This window comes from Triticum urartu, chromosome 3A (genome assembly GCF_056163025.1).
Source record: "Triticum urartu cultivar PI428250 chromosome 3A, HENAU_Tu73, whole genome shotgun sequence".
Classification (NCBI taxonomy): Eukaryota; Viridiplantae; Streptophyta; class Magnoliopsida; order Poales; family Poaceae; genus Triticum; species Triticum urartu.
Window position 1 is genome coordinate 558,386,164 of NC_141875.1, and position 19,866 is coordinate 558,406,029.

At 50.3% G+C, this 19,866-nt stretch overlaps 1 protein-coding gene and 3 pseudogenes across 1 annotated transcript; 3 read left to right on the forward strand and 1 right to left on the reverse strand.

The window, feature by feature from the left end:
• The first annotated feature begins 2,084 nt into the window (after positions 1-2,084).
• LOC125544977 (cytochrome P450 CYP94D108 pseudogene) lies at positions 2,085-3,911 on the forward strand (annotated as a pseudogene).
• Positions 3,912-5,249: 1,338 nt separating this feature from the next.
• Positions 5,250-7,370, forward strand: LOC125545070 (cytochrome P450 CYP94D108 pseudogene; annotated as a pseudogene).
• Positions 7,371-7,516: 146 nt separating this feature from the next.
• LOC125544975 (cytochrome P450 CYP94D108 pseudogene) lies at positions 7,517-10,754 on the forward strand (annotated as a pseudogene).
• A 138-nt stretch (positions 10,755-10,892) lies between these two features.
• LOC125544978 (Ribosomal protein L34) lies at positions 10,893-13,333 on the reverse strand. The gene is made up of 2 exons (XM_048708794.2): positions 13,065-13,333; positions 10,893-11,360 (listed from the first exon to the last, which is right to left on the reverse strand). Exons 1-2 carry the CDS (start codon positions 13,288-13,290, stop codon positions 11,107-11,109), a joined length of 480 nt encoding a protein of 159 aa, XP_048564751.1. The 5' UTR covers positions 13,291-13,333; the 3' UTR covers positions 10,893-11,106.
• Positions 13,334-19,866: the final 6,533 nt, after the last annotated feature.

A 19,866-nucleotide genomic window follows, 5' to 3' on the forward strand; every position in this document is an offset into this window, starting at 1 on the left:
ATACACTGAGCTGGCACATCATTTTGAGATTGACAAAGTTGTCACGAACATCTTCGTAGTCGACGGGAACCGTCTCCTCCCACTGAGCGTCGGCCATGAGCTTGGTGGAGTGACGAAGCGTGGGTCGACGAAGAAGAAGGCTTCAGCGCACCCCTACCTGGCGCGTCAAATGTCGGATTTGGGGTTCCGGCAAAACTCTTAAGGTTCGAACACTAGGATGCGCACAAAGATCTCCCCCCTCTCTAGCTCGCGCACTCAACGATCTCACGGCCTAGCTTGACCCAAAGAACACGAGACACAAGATTTATACTGATTCGGGCCACCATTGTGCTGTAATACCCTACTCCAGTGTGGTGTGGTGGATTGTCACTTGGGCTGTGGATGAACAGTTACAAGGGAAGAATAGCCTCCCGAGGAGAGGTGTTCTTGTGCTTGGTGAGTTTGTGTGGTTGAGGATGATCTGTATCCTCTGGATCCTCCGTTATGGTGGTGGCTAGTCCTATTTATAGAGGCACTGGTCCTCTCCCCAAATATTAAGCGGGAAGGGATCCCACAACGGCCAAATTCGAAGGGAGACAACTAGTACAAGTTATCCTGGCAAAAGTAGTCTTCGCCTGCCAAAGGCTCTGGTGGTGACGCCGTCTTGGGCTCCACGGTGACCTCCGTCCTGCCGTCCTGCTGGTCTTGGTCTTGTTGCACCGATATGGAAACATTTGCCTGATGCCTTGAAACTTCTCGCATGCGCTTGCTTCCTTAGCACCAAAGAGAAAACGAGAAACACTGTGCGCGCTGGCGTCCACCTGGCGCCCGCCTCGTCTTGATTGTCATGGCTTACGTCATTGGAACCTCGCGAGGTTCGCCTTGCCTTGATCTCTCCGCCCCTCGCGAGCTAGCCTGGTGAGGCCGCCCCTGAGGAGGTCTTGCGTCGTCCGCCTCGCGTGGCTTGGCCCCTCGCGAGGGTCTTGGGTGTTTGCTGGTGAAGATGGGTCGTACAGGGCCGCTAGAGGAGCCACGTTGCGGGCCACAGGCAGGCAAGTCTGGGGACCTCTGTTCCCAGAATGCCGACATTCCCCCCTCTGGCAGGGTGCCGGAACGGGGTCCCGATTGGTTTTTGGTGGCTACAGAGGCTTGCGGCGGCAGAACTCCCGATCTAGATTTCTTTTTGAGGGTTTCTGTATTTATAGGAATTTTTGGCGTCAGGAACAAGTCAGGGGGGCCCCGAGTTGTCCACGAGATAGGGGGCGCGCCCAGGGGGTAGGGCATGCGAGGGTGATGGCGGCGGCGCGCCCTGACTCCCTCGCCCGCTGTTCGGGCGGCAGCCACGACGACTTCATCCCTTCGTCTTGGCCGACTCCCTCGCCCATTGTTCGGACGACAGCGCCTTCTTTGGCTTGGGCGTGGCGGCGGTCTTGCGCGGGGCACGAGGGTTGCCTTTGCCGGAGGGGGCGGTCGTCATGCCGGACGAGGCGAGGGAGGCGAGGCCGGCGGCGGCGTTGAGGTCGAGGTCGTCGTCCATGGCGAGTTTGGGGCAGGAGCGCGCACGGGCGTGAGGGTTTTGGGAAAAATAAGGGGGGAAGTGAATGGTGGTGGCTGCCACCGACCGGCCGGCCCAGGGAGGGAGGGGGAAGAGTAGGCGCGCGCGTCCGTCTTGTTTCTATGCCGACACAAATCCGACTCAAAAATAAATCGGGAATGGGTCAGTATGCGGACGTGTCGGCACGTTGGGCCGTCTTTTGTGTCCGCGCCAATTCAAACGAATGGCGACAGACGATATGGGTCGCCTCATTAAAGTTACTTTTAAGGAATGGATCGCCTCGTTGAAGCTGCTCTAAGGGATTCTGGAGAGAGAACCGGGGTTGTTTGCATAGGCATTACTAGAGCATGACAGCAGAAAAGTCGGGCCCGATGCCATCGGCAGGCATTTTCATTGGCTTTTCATTTTTATCCGTAAGCTGTGAGCAGATCCTAAAAAAGCATCTACAGACATACTGCATATGCAACCCGATGCATGAATGAATCAAATAATTGAACCGGGAGGCAACTCTGACCAGTCGCCGATCGATTGTACGTACAAGACAACTGAACAATCCCTCACCTCTCATCGCAAGCAGATTTGATCGATCTAACTATCACCCGCACCGCTCGCGACTTCGCGAGCTAAGGCAAGACCAACTCACTCACTCGCCATGGAACTCTCATCCCTTCCCCTCCTCCTCCTGCCTCTCCTCCCTCTTCTCTACTTCCTCTACCTGCGGCCGGACCCCAAGAGGCAGCCTCGCGCCCATGGCCTCAAGGTCTACCCCATCCTCGGCACGCTGCCGCACTTCGTCAAGAACCAGGACCGCTTCCTCGAATGGTACACCGGCGTCATGCAGGCCAGCCCCACGCACACCCTGGCCTTCAAGGTGCCCGGCCTCACCGGCGGCGCCATCACCGCCGACCCGGCCTGCGTCGAGCACATACTCAAGGCCAACTTTGCGAACTACCCCAAGGGCGAGCTCCAGGTCTCCATGCTCGACGACTTCCTCGGCCACGGCATATTCAACTCCGACGGCGAGCAGTGGCTGTGGCAGCGGAAGGCCGCCAGCTACGAGTTCAACAAGCGCTCGCTGAGGAACTTCGTGGTGGACGCCGTCCGCTTCGAGGTCGTCGAGCGGCTGCTGCCGCTGCTGGACCGCGCGGGGCGCGACGGGCGGACGCTGGACGTGCAGGACGTGCTGGAGCGCTTCGCGTTCGACAACATCTGCCGCGTGGCCTTCGGCGAGGACCCGGCCTGCCTCGCCGAGGAGGGCATGGCCGCGCCCCAGAGCGCCGAGTTCATGGCCGCCTTCAACGACGCGCAGAACGCCGTGATGGCCCGGTTCATGTCGCCCGCCAAGTGGCTGTGGCGCGTCAAGAGGCTGCTGGGCATGGAGCCGGAGAGGCGGATGCGCTCGGCGCTCGCCACCATCCACGGCTACGCCGACAAGATCGTCCGCGAGCGCAAGGAGAGAGGGGAGGCTGCTGGGCTGGTGAGCCGGGACGACTTCCTATCGCGCTTCGCCGCGGCCGGCGAGCACAACGACGAGAGCCTCCGCGACGTGGTCACCAACTTCATCCTCGCCGGCCGCGACACGACCTCGTCCGCGCTGACCTGGTTCTTCTGGCTGGTGTCCACGCGGCCCGACGTGGAGGACAAGATCCTGCGCGAGGTCCGCGCGGTGCGCGCGTCGGGCGGCGGCGCAGCGTCGACTCCCAGCTTGGACGAGCTGCGCGAGATGCACTACCTCCACGCGGCCATCACGGAGTCGATGCGGCTGTACCCGCCGGTGCCCGCCGACACGCACAGCTGCAAGGAGGACGACTTCCTCCCGGACGGCACGTTCGTCGGGAAAGGGTGGCTGATGACGTACTGCGCGTTCGCCATGGCGCGGCTGGAGGGCGTGTGGGGCAAGGACTGCGAGGAGTTCAGGCCGGAGCGGTGGCTCGACGAGGAGGGCGCGTTCCGGGCGGAGAGCCCGTTCAAGTACGCGGTGTTCCACGCGGGGCCGAGGATGTGCCTCGGCAAGGAGATGGCCTACATACAGATGAAGTCCATCGCGGCGTGCGTGCTGGAGAGGTTCAGCCTCCGGTACGCCGGCGGCGAGGGGCATCCCAGGCTCATAATGTCACTTACGCTGCGGATGGGAGGCGGCCTGCCGATGCAGGTGAAGAGCAGAACAGAGGTGGCTAGCTAGGATGCTTGGAGTAGTCCATTTCGTCACGAATCACAATTGCTCTACTCCATTTTCTGTTGTGTTCTTGCTTGGTTCGGGCAAAAAAATCGCTAGCGGGTTTAAAGGTGTTCATTTATAATTGCAACCTTTAATAAACTACTAGTACAATATTTATGTGTTGTTGTGAACACCGTATAATATGCTGGTATTTGTTCATGGCTCAGTTGTGTTCAAGTAATTATTTGGTTATGTTTTGGGTTCAGTTACACATATTGTTCAGGAATTATCTTAACTTAACTTGTGGCAGAAACCATGGGGACATGCCAGTTATGGGAATGTGGTAGAAACCAACGAGACAACTTTGTGGCCATCCAACGGGTCCAACAAAACGGACACCACCAAATGTCCACGGAACATGACCCGGAAGTCATACAACCGCATATATCGAATGCCCATATCCTGTTTTTTTTACACTCGGCCTACTCAAACAGTCAAACATAAAATAGTTCTTAAGCAATTGAAAGATAATATTTTAATGCAATAATAATTCAAATAAAAATATTACAATCTGAACATAAAATAATTCATATTTGAATTCAACATATTAGACACATGTTTCAATTGTCCATATGAAACATCCAAGGATTCTCGACTAGATCATTTTGCAGTTGCGCATGAGTTCCCGACGAAGATGGCTCCATGAACTCGCTCTGAATCCCACGTGTTTGCTTCAAACTAAACAACAAAAGTAAAAATAATAATTGGCAATGACATTTGGCCAAACACTTGACGGGCGTGGCGTCCAGTATGGATGGGATTGGCAGATAGCGGATGATACTTGGGCTACGGTCAGATGATACTTGGGCTACGGTCAGATCTATGGTGGAACGGCGGCGTAGTCAAAGGTGGGAGGGGCCTGGGTGGAGCAGCGAAGGTCCGACAAGGCCCATGACGGTGGTTGGGGTGGTACGGCGAGGTCGTCGGTTGCCGAAGGAGCGGATACAAAGCACAATGGAGAGAGACATAATGGGGCAAAAGGTTCTCCGGATGTGGTATTTTGGGCGGGTCGGGCGTGCCAGAGTCCAACGTGTTAGAGGTCCGAACGCTCGCAAACATCTCATACATTTGGTGTCGGTTTGTGGGATTTCGAGCATCTAAACTGGTCCAGGATGAAAGACATTGGATTGCAAAGAATGGCCGGATAGATCGGTCTGGACAATTAGGACCGATTTTGTGGACCACGTTGGAGTTGTCCTTACAATATTTTTTTTGAAAAAGAAAAGCCTTTTGATCTATTCATGAACTGTCAACGAGGTACAAAGAATACCAGAAGTAATGAAAATTACATCTTGATTCAAAGATCATCTAGCGACTACTACAAACATTGTAGTAAGGAAAGGCGTTGTTGTCATCGCTCCTCCCTCATAGGGGCTCGGTAGACCTTGTTATAGTAGGCAGTCGAAAAGTCATCATGCATGCTATGGCCTCATAGGACCAGCACATCAGAACTACAATCGTCGTCAGTGAAGAAAAGTATAGATCGGAAGAATCAAATCTATAGACACACAAACGAAGACGAGCGATGGCCGGATCCAAGTAAACCCACTGAAGACAAACACAATCGAATATGAAGATATTAACCTAGACACACTTTCACACGATCTTCAACGACGCTAGGCACACCGCTAGAGCCGCCACCGCTTCACCTTTTTGAGTGGTAGATAGAAGCGATAACGAAAATCAGAAGAAAAAAAACACCAAAAAACGAAGCATGTGTGATCAGGATCCACCGCGCCTCTTCCATTCACCAAAAAATCGTGCGGTCAACTTTACTGAAGTCTAAAGTAGTCAACTTTACTGCAGTAACCCCGTAACTAGACTAGATTAATCAAGAGAAATAATAATTAATGGTTATGTACATAGTAAAAATGCAACAACTCTAACTGCGAATCTTGCCCTTTTGCTGTAACTGTCAAGCACGGAGCGCCAACTCACTCCTACAGTTTGGACTGGCAAGCCTGAGATCCCGATCGCCATGGAGCTTCCGTTGACCTCGGCCCTGCTCCTGCTCCTGCCTCTGCTCTGCTTCCTCTGGCTACGCCGGGAGACCAGGAGGCAGACTCGCCCCGACGGCCTCAAGGCCTACCCCATCATCGGCACGCTCCCCCACTTCGTCAAGAACCAGCACCGCCTCATCGAGTGGTCGGCCGGCGTCCTCGCGCGCTGCCCCACCCACACCATGACCTTCAACTTCCGGGGCCTCGGCCTCGGGGCCGGCGTCATGACGGCCAACCCGGCCAACGTCGAGCACGTCGCCAAGACCAACTTCCAGAACTACCCCAAGGGCGAGTTCGTGGTGTCCGTCATCGAGGACCTGCTCGGCCGCGGCATCTTCAACTCCGACGGCGACCAGTGGCTCCGGCAGCGCAAGGCCGCCAGCTACGAGTTCAACACGCGGTCGCTGAGGAGCTTCGTGGTCAGCGCCGTCAGCTCCGAGGTCGTCGACCGGCTGCTGCCGCTGCTGGAGCGCGCGGGGCGCGACGGGCGGACGCTGGACGTGCAGGACGTGCTGGAGCGCTTCGCGTTCGACACCATCTGCTGCGTCGTCTTCGACGAGGACCCGGCGTGCCTCGCCGAGGAGGAGGAGGAGGAGGACGGACCGGGGGCGGACGGGGACGGGCGTGCCGAGTTCATGCGCGCCCTGACCGACGCGCAGAACATCGTCATGGCCCGGTTCATGTCGCCGGTCAAGTGGGCGTGGCGGCTCCAGAGGCTGCTCAACGTGGGGCCGGAGAGGCGGATGCGCGACGCGGTCGCCACCATCCACGGCTACATCGACAGGGCCGTCCGCGAGCGCGGCGAGAGTGGGGCGGCCCGCAAGGACGACTTCCTGTCGCGCTTCGCGTCGAGCGGCGAGCACAGCGACGAGGGCCTCCGCGACGCGGTCACCAACTTCATCGTCGCCGGGCGGGACACGACGTCGTCGGCGCTCAGCTGGTTCTTCTGGCTGCTGTCCGGGCGGCCCGACGTGGAGGGCAAGATCGTGCGCGAGATCCGCGCGGCGCGCGCGTCGAGCGGGAATGGGGATGCGGCGTTGGGCTACGAGGAGCTGCGCTCGATGCAGTACCTGCACGCGGCGATCACGGAGTCGATGCGGCTGTACCCGCCGGTGGCCATGGACACGCACTGCTGCCGGCGCGAGGATGTCCTGCCGGACGGCACGCTCGTCGGCAAGGGGTGGCAGGTCACCTACAGCGCGTACGCCATGGCGCGGCTGGAGGAGCTGTGGGGCGCGGACTGCGCGGAGTTCCAGCCGGAGCGGTGGCTGGACGAGGAGGGGGCGTTCCGGCCGGAGAGCACGGCCAAGTACCCGGTGTTCCACGCGGGGCCGAGGATGTGCCTCGGCAAGGAGATGGCCTACATACAGATGAAGTCCATCGTTGCCGGCGTGGTGGAGAGGTTCAGCCTCCGGCACGTCGGCGGCGAGGGGCACCCCCGGCTCGTCATGTCGCTGACGCTGCGCATGGGAGGCGGCCTGCCCATGCAGGTGAAGAAGAGAGCAGAGGGAGCTAGCTAGGCTAGGCTAGGCTAGTCGCAGGAGTCCATTCCGTCAGAGGTCAACAATGCTCTGTACGAGTTCTCCATTATTTCGGGTGTAAATCTTCCGTTATTGCACACCTTGTTGATGGCATGGTACGCTTCTACACGTCGGGACACCACTTGCCGGAAAAGTAGAAGAATGGCATAGCGAGCTTGATACGTTACGCCGACCCGGAGGGGCAGACACTTCTCATCAGTCATCTCTCTTTCTTCAACCGTCTTCAGTAGGGCCTCGCTGAACTAAAGCCACGACTCTCTTTTTGGATCGGAGGGAGTAGTAATTTTGTTGTTGTTGTTGCCGTCGTCGTTGAGAAAAATCAATCTTAGTAGCAGAGAAATAAGCTAGCTAGCCACTGGGAGAAGATGCCGGATGATCTATGCAGGAAATGCCACGCTGCACGTGAAATCGACGTGGGTTCAGAAGGGCACTCAGCAGCAGAACAAGGAGGGAAAAAAAACTTAACACCAGATTGCTCAGAGCCTCAGACCTTCATCGTTATTGCATGACTGCTGGTTGCAGTGCACCGTACGTACATCCAAACTAGCTGACTTGTCACGACTCATGAGTTTCTCGTGTGGATGCTGGAGACAGAAGAAAAAAAAAGAATGATACTCGTTGGGTCAGTTATGGCCCTGAACAAACTATAATCTTCCTCTCAACTTGGGCCGGAGGCATTTCACGTACCGAACGTAGTATGTGGCGTAGTTTCGTTATGCGAGTATGAAAAAACCATTTCATTCAGTTACACAGTATAAAATTATCTATGCATCAAACATAACTTTTTAGACGCCACTCCTTGAGCGAATCAGTTGCGAGCATCACAATTTTGCAGTGTTTGTCTATGGTTCAGTTGCAGTTGATCGAATCAGGTAGCCGATCAACCGACCGAGGCAGTTTATTTTTTTAATATATTTTTGGAAATGTAAGCAGCATTAAACTATTCAAGTGCAACGGAATATAAGCCTCTCCTTTTTTGCGAAGATGTGGACATCAAAATTGACTAGTCTTTGTTCATGGTTAAGTTTGTGTCCAAGTGATTTATCTGGTAAGATTGGTCATGTTTTAGTTGATGGTTCACTTGCTTATAGTAGTTGCCAGGAAGCAGGAATCACGTCAACTTGTAGTTTCCCATGGACATGCCTGAAACCAACAGCAGTATTCTGAGCAATTGGTTGGTGTCGCATCCGCACAAACTAATTACACAACCCCAATCAGTGTTCATCTACAAGTGCCCTTGACATATACTGAAGCCAAAGACTCAAAGTACACTCATCCAGCTCACACCTCCAACTAGACCAGATAAATCAAAGAGAAAAATGGTTATATAGTACTCCCTTCGTAAAGAAATATAAAAGCGTTTAAATCACTAAAGTAGTTTGAAACTTTAGTACACGGATGTATCTAATGGAGGGAGTATCAGTACGTCACGTACTGAAGCCGAAGACTCAAAGTACACGGATGTATCTAACATTAAAACGCCTTTTTAGACTTTTGAGACGGAGGGAGTATCAAAGATGCAACAACTCTGCTTCAGAATCCCCTTTTCCGTGTTAACCTCCAAGCACCCCCACTCACTCCTACAGTTTTAGACTTGGCAAGCCAGAGATCTCGATCGCCATGGAGCTCTCGTTCACCTCGGCCCATCCCATGCTCCTCTTCCTGCTCCTACCTCTACTCTATGTCCTCCGCCTACGTCGGAACACCAGAAAGCAACCTCACGCCGACGGCCTCAAGGCCTACCCCATCATCGGCACGCTCCCGCACTTCGTCAAGAACCAGGACTGCCTCGTCGAGTGGTCGGCCGGCGTCGTCGCTCGTTGCCCCACGCACACCATGGTCTTCGACTTCAAGGGTCTCGGCCTCATGGCCGGTGCCATCACCGCGAATCCGGCCAATGTGGAATACATCGTGAAGACCAACTTCCAGAACTACCCCAAGGGTGAGTTCGTGGTGTCTGCCATGGCGGACTTCCTTGGCCATGGCATCTTCAACTCCGACGGCGACCAGTGGCTCTCGCAGCGCAAGGCCGCCAGCTACGAGTTCAGCAAGCGCTCGTTGAGAAACTTCGTGGTCAGCACCGTCCGGTTCGAGGTCGTCGAGCGGCTGCTGCCTCTGCTCTCCCGGGCGGAGCTAGAAGGCCTGACGCTGGACATGCAGGACGTTCTCGAGCGCTTCGCGTTCGACAACATCTGCTGCGTCGCCTTCGACGAGGACCCGGCGTGCCTCACCGACGACGGCCTGGGGTTGAATGGGCGTGCCGAGTTCATGCATGCCTTGAACGACGCGCAGATGATGATCATGGCCCGGTTCATGTCGCCGGTCAAGTGGGCATGGCGGGTCAAGAAGCTACTCAACATGGGACCGGAGAGGCGGATGAGCGAGGCACTCGCCACGATTCACGGCTACGTCGACAGGATCATCCGTGACCGCGGCGAGAGGGGAGCGGCCGGGCTGGCGCGCAAGGACGACTTCCTCTCACGCTTCGTCTCCAGCGGCGAGCACAGCAACGAGAGCCTTCGTGATGTGGTCACCAGCTTCATCATAGCCGGGCGGGACACCACCTCATCAGCGCTCACTTGGTTCTTCTGGCTCGTGTCCCGGCGGCGCGAGGTGGAGGACAAGATCGTCCGCGAGATACGCGCGGTGCGAGCGTCCAGCGGGAGCGCGGATGCAGCCTTCAGCTTGGACGAGCTGCGCGAGATGCACTACCTGCACGCAGCGGTCACGGAGTCCATGCGTCTATACCCACCCGTGGCCATGGACTCGCGCTGCTGCAAGCATGACGACGTCCTGCCCGATGGCACGTTCGTCGGTAAAGGTTGGCAGGTCTCCTACAGCGCGTATGCCATGGCGCGGTTGGAGGAGATATGGGGCGAGGACTGTGCAGAGTACCGGCCAGAGCGATGGCTCGATGAGGAGGGTGCGTTCCGGCCAGAGAGCTCGTTTAAGTACCCGGTCTTCCATGCCGGGCCGAGGATGTGCCTCGGCAAAGAGATGGCTTACATACAGATGAAGTCCATTGCTGCCTGCGTGTTGGAGAGGTTCAGCTTCCAGTTCATCGGAGGCGAGAGCCGGCCAGGGGTTGTGTTCTCCGTGACCTTGCGTATGGAGGGCGGCTTGCCGATGCAAGTGAAGAAGAGGGGGGCACTGAGCAGCTAGGCATGTTCCCTTTGCCTACAGGCTGCTCCTCTCTCACGCCTACTTGTCTTAGTCCTACATATTCAGGTTCTAGCCAGTCTTGAGGTACCATGTATTCAGGCACTCAACATATTCACTAGATGACTCAACCAAGAGCAAGCAGGTACTGGTACTTAATACTCCCTCCGTCCCAAAATAAGTGACTCAACTTTACACTAACTAACTTTGTACTAAAGTTACTACAAAGTTTAGTCACTTATTTTGGGACGGGGGGAGTACATGATAGCGTAGAAGATAAAACTTATTCCAGCGACTGCCTGAAGTTTTCAACCAAAGAAGTGTTCTCAAAACTGTTAGGGTGTAGGTAAGCACCAATTTGTCCTACTGCACAAAAATACTTGGATGATATATAGCATTGGGGTCCTACAAAGTTACAGAATGCAGCGCCCAAGATGATATAATCTCACAAAACAACATAGCATTAAAGACTGCCACTACCAAAAAGGATAAATTGTACCGGTGTTGGAACTTAATTCAGGTATCAAGTTATCAACCAGAGTAACAGCGAAAAGATGTGCAGCAATTGTTACAGATGAACATGGCTGAGAACATGGGGTGCAAAAAGAGTAAAACTTACAGCTGGAATACATAACGCCTCACATTGCGCTGTAATCAGTACTTTGTCCCAGTGGGTGAGTTCGACTTTGTGCACAGAATCTTCCTTCCTCTGTCACGCCTACGCTTCAGAACCTTTCTTCCAGCAGTAGTCCGCATCCGCCTTCGGAAACCATGCACACGGGCAAGTGACTTCCTGGATCTTGACCTCTTGGTCAGGCAGAGGGCAGCCTTTCCGGCCCTAATCTGTAGACCGCGAGGTCTGCGTGTTGTTAATCTGTTGTAGCTGAACTCAATTCCCAAAGATGAACCTGGCGTACATAATGATAAAATATCATAGTCAGTTCTACGTAATCAATACTAGGATTGGATACATAAAATCTTCTTTTAGTGAACACCCATGAGGTCTAAGCTTGATCGTATTAAGGAAGAAAAGGTTATCTGTTACAAAGACGTAAACAGTATACTTGATCATTAGACAAATGCTGTAATAGATCAAAAGAGAAGCTCTAAACAACAAGTTACAACTAAGAACTTGTGATTTGCCTTGTTAACCCACTACTCTGTGCAGTTCTAAATTAAATGCCTTGATGGTCTCCACAATTGCTGTTGCACTTAATTCTAAAATTTGCTAAACATAAGTTCAGACAAACGTATTCCAAAACAAACTATTAGCTGCCTTTTGGCTGTTCTCTGAAGATTACTTCGTTGTGTATGAAAATATTCTACTATATTGCATCGATTCATTCCCACTTTAGCTAGTTCATTTAATATAACATTGTTGTGCTGGGTTTAGAAGCATACTGGGTCACTTTTAACCATTTAAGAGGATAAACTGGTTGAGAATGAGCAAGTATTGAAGCTTGAGAGGCTTCATTCTTGAAGTTATCCGTTTGTTGTTTAATTAACTGTGGTAGACAATTTATTACATTATGAATTTGTTGTTCAGCGACGTACAGTTGCTTCCCCAAAATTGAGTGGTAGTTAAGAAAACATGAGCTACATTTATGTCTGAAGGATCTGTGAGACTTTCCATCGTCTATATGATTCAGGATTTTAGGCCCTCAAATTCAGATACATATACTAGTTGTATCCCATTTCTTCCTAACACTTGAGTTCTAATTAACAAAACAAGAACCCCAGTCATATGTTAATATGTAGCTTCTTTGTGAGAATTTGAAATTTCGATTGTCTAACGAAATTGGCGGTCACACTGCATCCTCAAAAAAAAAGGAACCAGTAGAAATTGCAGGACGCGATGACACAAATAAATCCTCAGCCATGCACATTTTCCTAATTTTAGCGATTTATATTCACTCAAAGTGATGTTTGAAATATAAACATTCTTTTTTATTTTTGATAGAGATAAATATGAACATTCTCAGTTCAAGTATGGACAAGAAAACAAAAATTGGGTCTAAGACTACAATGACTTGTGCAGAACTTGCTTGCTCTCAGATAACTGCACCTGCAGGCCAGACATTGTAGATTCCAAGATTCCATTGCACTATGTACATGAACCAACATGTCCAACAATAATGAAATCTAATATATGTATTTTCAGAAAAAAATGCTGGAGACGTTTAAGTTTGCGAATGCCTGCTGAGGTACATTTTCCTTCGACACCTAAACCAAATCGAAGTGCGTAAATTCTGCTGTTTACAGTTTTGTACAAACACAGCAAGTGTCAAAAGGAGCCCATAACTATGGAGGCTCACCCTGTGTTCATAATGTTTGACTCTCTTCTTGTCACTGAATTTGCAGAGCACGCGACAGAAAAACTAAGACAAATACTTATACAGCACAATGGCATTGTGCAACAGCAGAACATCCATAGTTTACACACTTCTACCGTTCTACGCTTCAAACCCGCCATTTCCATTGCAGGTAACTTTCCCCTCCAACTCCAACTCCAACTCCTCAACCCAATAAAACTAGCTGAACAGTACCAACATATCGAACACATTCAATAAAGAATTTCCCTCGTGCCAAAGGGAAGGAGGAGTTTCTCTCACCGCCGAACGACGAGGCGGACGTGAAGGCGAGCGACGCCGAGACCGCAGCCGAGAGCGAGGAGGTGGTGGAGGAGGAGGAGATGAAGGAGCTCCGGAGAAACGGGGAGGCGGAGGCCCCCATAGGGCCCGCTTTGTGGGGGCGGAGACCGCCGCCGATAGCCACCGCCGAGATCCTCCCGGAGTGGAGCGAGAGGGACGCCATTGGGGAGGCGAGGGCAAGCGCCATGTCTGGGCAGCTAGAGTGCGGGCTATCCTCTCACACTCGATGCTGTTATCATCATATCCACGGCTGGATGAGAAGTTTGGGCTTTGTGGGCCTTAATTTTGGGCAGCTAACCTGTTAACAAGCCCATCTGTAGGCCCGCTTGTGATTCTCTAACAGCTCGTTTGATACCCTCATTTTAATTCTCTCGGATAGAGTGTTAGAGTGTGCGTACTATATAGTGAGAAATACCCCCTCGTTTCATTTCATTTGGTACAAATAAAATCTCTGTTAGGATTTCAGTTGGTTGAAATGGAAATCCAACTGCAAAAAAACATGCTTGGCTGCCACAAGGATTTATAAATTGAAATCATTATTGTGTCACGTATGGCTGCCATTTTGGCAAGAATCAATGAAACCAAACATCATCTTTCCAAAATTTGACATTCATGTCAACATTAAACAAGTTGCGACACACAATCTTTCATATATGAAGCTGTTCCATAAAGCACAAATCCATATGATCAAATTCAAATACAACCGCCATGTTCATATCATAAAGCACAAATGCACGTCTAACACAAGTAAAACAAAGGTTCAAAGCTTGTATTCAACAAGGTATGGAGGAAAAAAATACTAAAGCTTGTCATAAAAAATGTATTAGGACAATAAAATTAATTCTTTGAATCCAAGAAATATCATGTGGCTTGACTTGCATCAGGACACATTTTTTTCATTCCATCTTGCATCAAGGTATGAGTTGGAGGAACTAGCCCATTTTTTTCATCCCATCTTGCATCAAGGTAAGGGTTGGAGAAATCTTGTGGCCTCATTGTTGGCCTGCAAATACGATGATAAACATGTTGGTGAAGTTACTAAAGTAGTTGCTAAAGTTGAATTGGAGGCACCAACAAATGTCACATCAATATTTTGGTTGCATCTATCGTAAAATAATAATATTAACAACAACAACAACAACAACAACACCAACCCTGATTTGTACTACTTTCTTAATTCCATCCAGTATTGTAGGAAATTAGGAAAATGAACATTTCTCTCTTTTTTAACAAATGTTTGGACAAGATATTTGTTAATCTCTTACATTATTCATGTCTTTTGAGCTCGTTGTCTGGCAACATGTGATTCAGTGAGCATGCAACTCCTTCTACTCCTATGTTCTTGGTGACATGTGATTCGCTGAGCAATGTCTCATTGTTCATCAACAATTTAGTCAATGTCTGCTCTCTTCTACTCCTATATGGAATTCACATTTCTACTAGTAAACTTACTAGGATCCAAAAGAAGAGCATGATCTTGAGGATGTTCTGGAAAGAGGATGAAGTAGATGAGGTATTGGATCACCTTTGGCTGTCCGCACCATAAGTGTTCATCCAACGGAATGATGGCCAGGTCACCCTTGATCGTCGAGTGCTTCTCTGCGACCTCCTAGGGGCAGTTTGATGCCAACGAGCAACAAAAGTTGCACAAGGAAGCGATGGCAGCCCGGTAAGAACTTCTCTCACTGCAGGTCTTCAATGCCTACATAAATTTATGCTTGTATACATGTGCTGGGGTTCATGGACACTTATGATAACCTTATGTAATTGCAAAATATAGGTGAGAGGGAGGGGGCCAAGGCCCCTCCCCCCAATGCACTAGGCTCACATATGGGACTAGCAACCTTCTAAGAGACATAAGTAAACATATACACATTTACTTAAAATGGGCGTGTGAGACCAATACTCTTCAAAAAATACACAATAACAAATATGAAATGATTTCGTGCTTTTAGTTTTAGTTTCTGCACAATTTTCTCTGTCTTCAATGATCAGATCAAATGATCGAGGCGATAATCATTATTATGACTAAGATTGTTGATTCCTTTTAAATAGATGAAGCCAGGTGGTACACCATATCTAAGCTTTCAAAAAAAGTTACTAGTCTGAAGGAACTAGCTATAAAGGTTGAGCAAATAAGAAAGTAGTTGGCCATGAGGAGTAATGTTATAAGGCCGATAGGCACGATATACCTCACAGGAAAAGTTCACAAGAGTTGGATTGGGGACATCTATAAGGTGGCCTACCAAGATGAAGATGTAATGGATAAATGCTCATACCATGTTCTTCAACATGAGGAACAAGGTGTCGGTGTCAAAACCAGCGGATCTCATAGTAGGGGTCCTAAGCTAGGTGTCTTGGAGCGATGGTAACATGGACATAGGATTTTACCCAGGTTCGGGCTCTCTCGAAGAGATAATGCCCTACATCCTGCTTTTGATTGTATTCATATGGGGTGTAGTACAGGGTACATGTATCTACCACGAGATTGTTCTAATTAATATGAGATTATCTATTGACTAGCCTGGCCTCGGTTTATATATGCACCGTAGGCCTAGGGTTTAGAGGAGTCCTTGTCGTGTGCGCTAAGTCTTGTGGAATCCTCCTTGTATTCGGCATGGGCTGACCAAAGTGGCCCATTAGTGAATCATCATGGGGGTCCTCGGCCCGACCCACTGGTCGGGAGACGACATGGTGAGTACCCCCTAGTTCAGGACACCGTCAGTAGCCCCCTGAACCGGTCTTCAAGTTGAGGACACTCCTCGGTTCTTCTGAATAATTCTTTGTCTTCGATCGTAGGTCTTGAAAACCGGCTCAACAAATCTTCCCATGTCCGATCTTAACGATCACCGGGCTGAATCCGAAGAGTTTATATGTCGGGCATCCGAGGAGCCCCTTTAAGTTATTGGCCTTTATCAATGCCTTGTAAGTTTTTTACGCCACACTTGGGGTTTGAAGTGTTTTCTGTGCAACGACATCCTCTTGCGTCCGAGCTCTAATGATGAACTAAATCCGAGGTGTCTTTTCACAGCCGAGCTCCAACACTATTCGGCATTCAAGGTATCCTCCTGCGTCCGAGCTCCAACGCCGAACTAAATCCAAGGTGTCTTTTCACAGCCGAGCTCCGAGGATGGTCGGCATCCGAGGTATCATAGATTACCTTGGCCTCTGAAAATTGGAATGGGTTCATCCGAGCTTAAATGCTAGAGTAGTCTTCTATGGAACGAGCCATTCGAATCCGAGCTTTATGCCGGACCGCTTCCGAGCTCCAACGCCAGACTGCATCTGAGCTCTAACGATGGTCAACGTCCGAGGTGTCATAAACTACCTCGATCTTTTAAAAGATTGAGCGAATTCAGCCGAGCTTAATACCGTAAATGCCCTCTATGGAGCCAGCCACTAGCGCCCGAGCTTTATGCCAGACTGCTTCCGAGGTGGTGCACCACCCTGATTGCGGGCTGATTTCTTGTGAATATTTTTGATTGGTGCAATTTATTCTCTACCGAGATATATAGCCAATAGCCCTCAAGATGTGTGTCGGTCTAAAACCCGAGATGCACCTGAAGGATGACATAAGACCGCTGATCCCAGTAGCCCCTGAGACATAGGTTGATTCGCAAAATCGGAGGATCAACTCCTAACTCGGCAGAATACTTCGGGACACAAAAAGCGATGTGCACAGTCCTCAAGACTCAGGTTGGGTGCAGCCGACCAATATGAGGATCATAATCTCCTCAGAAAAAATATTGCACTTAAATTTTCTGCATTGGATTGTCAATGCAGTAGCCCCAAGAATTGGGTTGGGCAACATGGCCGACCCTAGGATCATACCTCCTTGGGAATTAGTTCAACTGTCATGTATGTTTTGACAATACTGAGGTGGAGTTCAGCAGGAAAGATCCCGAACTGTAGTTTTAGGAAAGAGTTTCGCGCCAAACACCTCAATCAAGAGAATGTTCCGCTTCCTGAAAGGAAAACATAAAATTGGTGAAAGATGTTATAGGCTCAAAAGACCAAAAAACATGCGTAAAAAACTTTACGTCTAGATTGAATCAAGCTGTTTTGGTGCCAATACGAAATTGGTCTTAAAATTGTACTTCCGTCGTGCTTTGACATGACACATCCGATCTGTAGACTTCAAGTGGGTCAGCCTTCGGCTCCAACCTCCCTATCCCGAAGGCGGAGTGTTTCTCAGGCCAGTTTAGCAAACTAAACACGAGCGAATAAAGAGAGAAACCAGGCTACCCGGCTATTGATCATACACCTGAGTTGTTGGAAATATGCCCTAGAGGCAATAATAAAATGGTTATTATTATATTTCCTTGTTCATGATAATTGTCTATTGTTCATGCTGTAATTGTATTAACCAGAAACCGTAATACATGTGTGAATACATAGATCACAACATGTCCCTAGTGAGCCTCTAGTTGACTAGCTCGTTGATCAATAGATGGGTTGTGGTTTCCTAACCATGGACATTGGATGTCGTTTGATAACAGAATCACATCATTAGGAGAATGGTGTGATGGACAAGATCCAATCCTAAGCATAGCACAAGATCGTGTAGTTCGTTTGCTAGAGCTTTTCTAATGTCAAGTATCGTTTCCTTAGACCATGAGATTGTGCAACTCCCGGATACCGTAGGAGTGCTTTGGGTGTATAAACGTCACAACATAACTGGGTGACTATAAAGGTGCACTACAGGTATCTCCGAAAGTGTCTGTTGGGTTGGCACGAATCGAGACTGGGATTTGTCACTCCGTATGACAGAGAGGTATCTCTGGGCCCACTCGGTAATGCATTATCATAACAAGCTCAATGTGACTAAGGAGTTAGCCATGGGATCATGCGTTACGGAACGAGTAAAGAGACTTGCCGGTAACGAGATTGAACGAGGTATGGGAATACAGACGATCGAATCTCGGGCAAGTAACATACCGATGGACAAAGGGAATTGTATACGGGATTGATTGAACCCCCGACATCATGGTTCATCCGATGAGATCATCGTGGAACATGTGGGAGCCAACATGGGTATCCAGATCCCGTTGTTGGTTATTGGCCGGAGAGATGTCTCGGTCATGTCTGCATGGTTCCCGAACCCGTAGGGTCTACACACTTAAGGTTCGGTGACGCTAGAGTTGTTATGGGAAATTGTATGTGGTTACCGGAGGTTGTTTGGAGTCCCGAATGAGATCTCTGACGTAACGAGGAGTCTCAGAATGGTCCGGAGGTGAAGATTTATATATGGGAAGTCCAGTTTCAGTCGTCGGAATAGTTTCAGGGGTTATCGGTATTGTACCGGGACCACCGAAAGGTGTCCGGGGGTCCACCGGGTGGGCCCACCTGCCCCGGGGGACTTAATGGGCTGAATATGGGAGGGAACCAGCCCCAGTTGGGCTGGTGCCCCCCAAGGGCCCAAGGCACCTAGGGTTGGAAACCCTAAGGGGAGAGGGCGCCTCCCACCTTGCTTGGGGGGGAAGTCTCCCCCCTGGCCGCCCCCCTCTAGATGCATCTAGGGGGCCGGCTCCCTCTTCTCTTCCCCTGTAAATAGTGGGGGGGGGGGAGTGTGGGAGGGCAGCCGCACCCCTTCCCTGGCGCATCCCCTCCCTCCTCCAACACCTCCTCCTCCTCCGTAGTGCTTAGTGAAGCTCTGCCGGAGAACCACGAGCTCCACCACCACCACGCCGTCGTGCTGCCGGAGTTCTCCCTCAACTTCTCCTCTCCCCTTGCTAGATCAAGAAGGAGGAGACGTCCCCGGGCTGTACGTGTGTTGAACGCGGAGGCGCCATCCGTTTGGCGCTTGGATCAGATCTTCCGCGATTTGAATCGCCGCGAGTACGACTCCATCGACCGCGTTCTTGTAACGCTTTCACTTAGCGATCTTCAAGGGTATGAAGATGCACTCCTTCTCTCTTGTTGCTAACATCTCCTAGATTGATCTTGATGACACGTAGGAATTTTTTTGAATTATTACTACGTTCCTCAACAGTGGCATCATGAGCTAGGTCTATGCGTAGATTCTATGCACGAGTAGAACACAGGTAGTTGTGGGCGATGATTTGTTCAATTTGCTTACCGTTACTAGTCTTATCTTGATTTGGATACATTGTGGGATGAAGTGGCCCGGACCGACCTTACACATACGCTTACGTGAGACTTGTTCCACCGACTGACATGCACTTGATGCATAAGGTGGCTAGCGGGTGTCTGTCTCTCCCACTTTAGTCGGATCAGATTCGATGAAAAAGGTCCTTATGAAGGGTAAATAGCAATTGACATATCACTGTTGTGGACTTTGCGTAGGTAAGAAACGTTCTTGCTAGAAACCCATAGCAGCCACGTAAAACATGCAAAAAACAATTAGAGGACGTCTAACTTGTTTTTGCAGGGTATGCTTGTGATGTGATATGGCTAAAAGGATGTGATGAATGATATATGTGATGTATGTGATTGATCATGTTCTTGTAATAGGAATCACGACTTGCATGTCGATGAGTATGACAACCGACAGGAGCCATAGGAGTTGTCTTAATTTATTGTATGACCTGCGAGTCAATGTAAACGCCATGTAATTACTTTACTTCATTGCTAACCGTTAGCCATAGTAGTAGAAGTAATAATTGGCGAGACAACTTCATGAAGACACGATGGTGGGGATCATGATGATGGAGATCATGGTGTCATGCCGGTGACGAAGGTGATCATGCTGCGCCTCGAAGATGGAGATCAAAGGCGCAAGATGATATTGGCCATATCATGT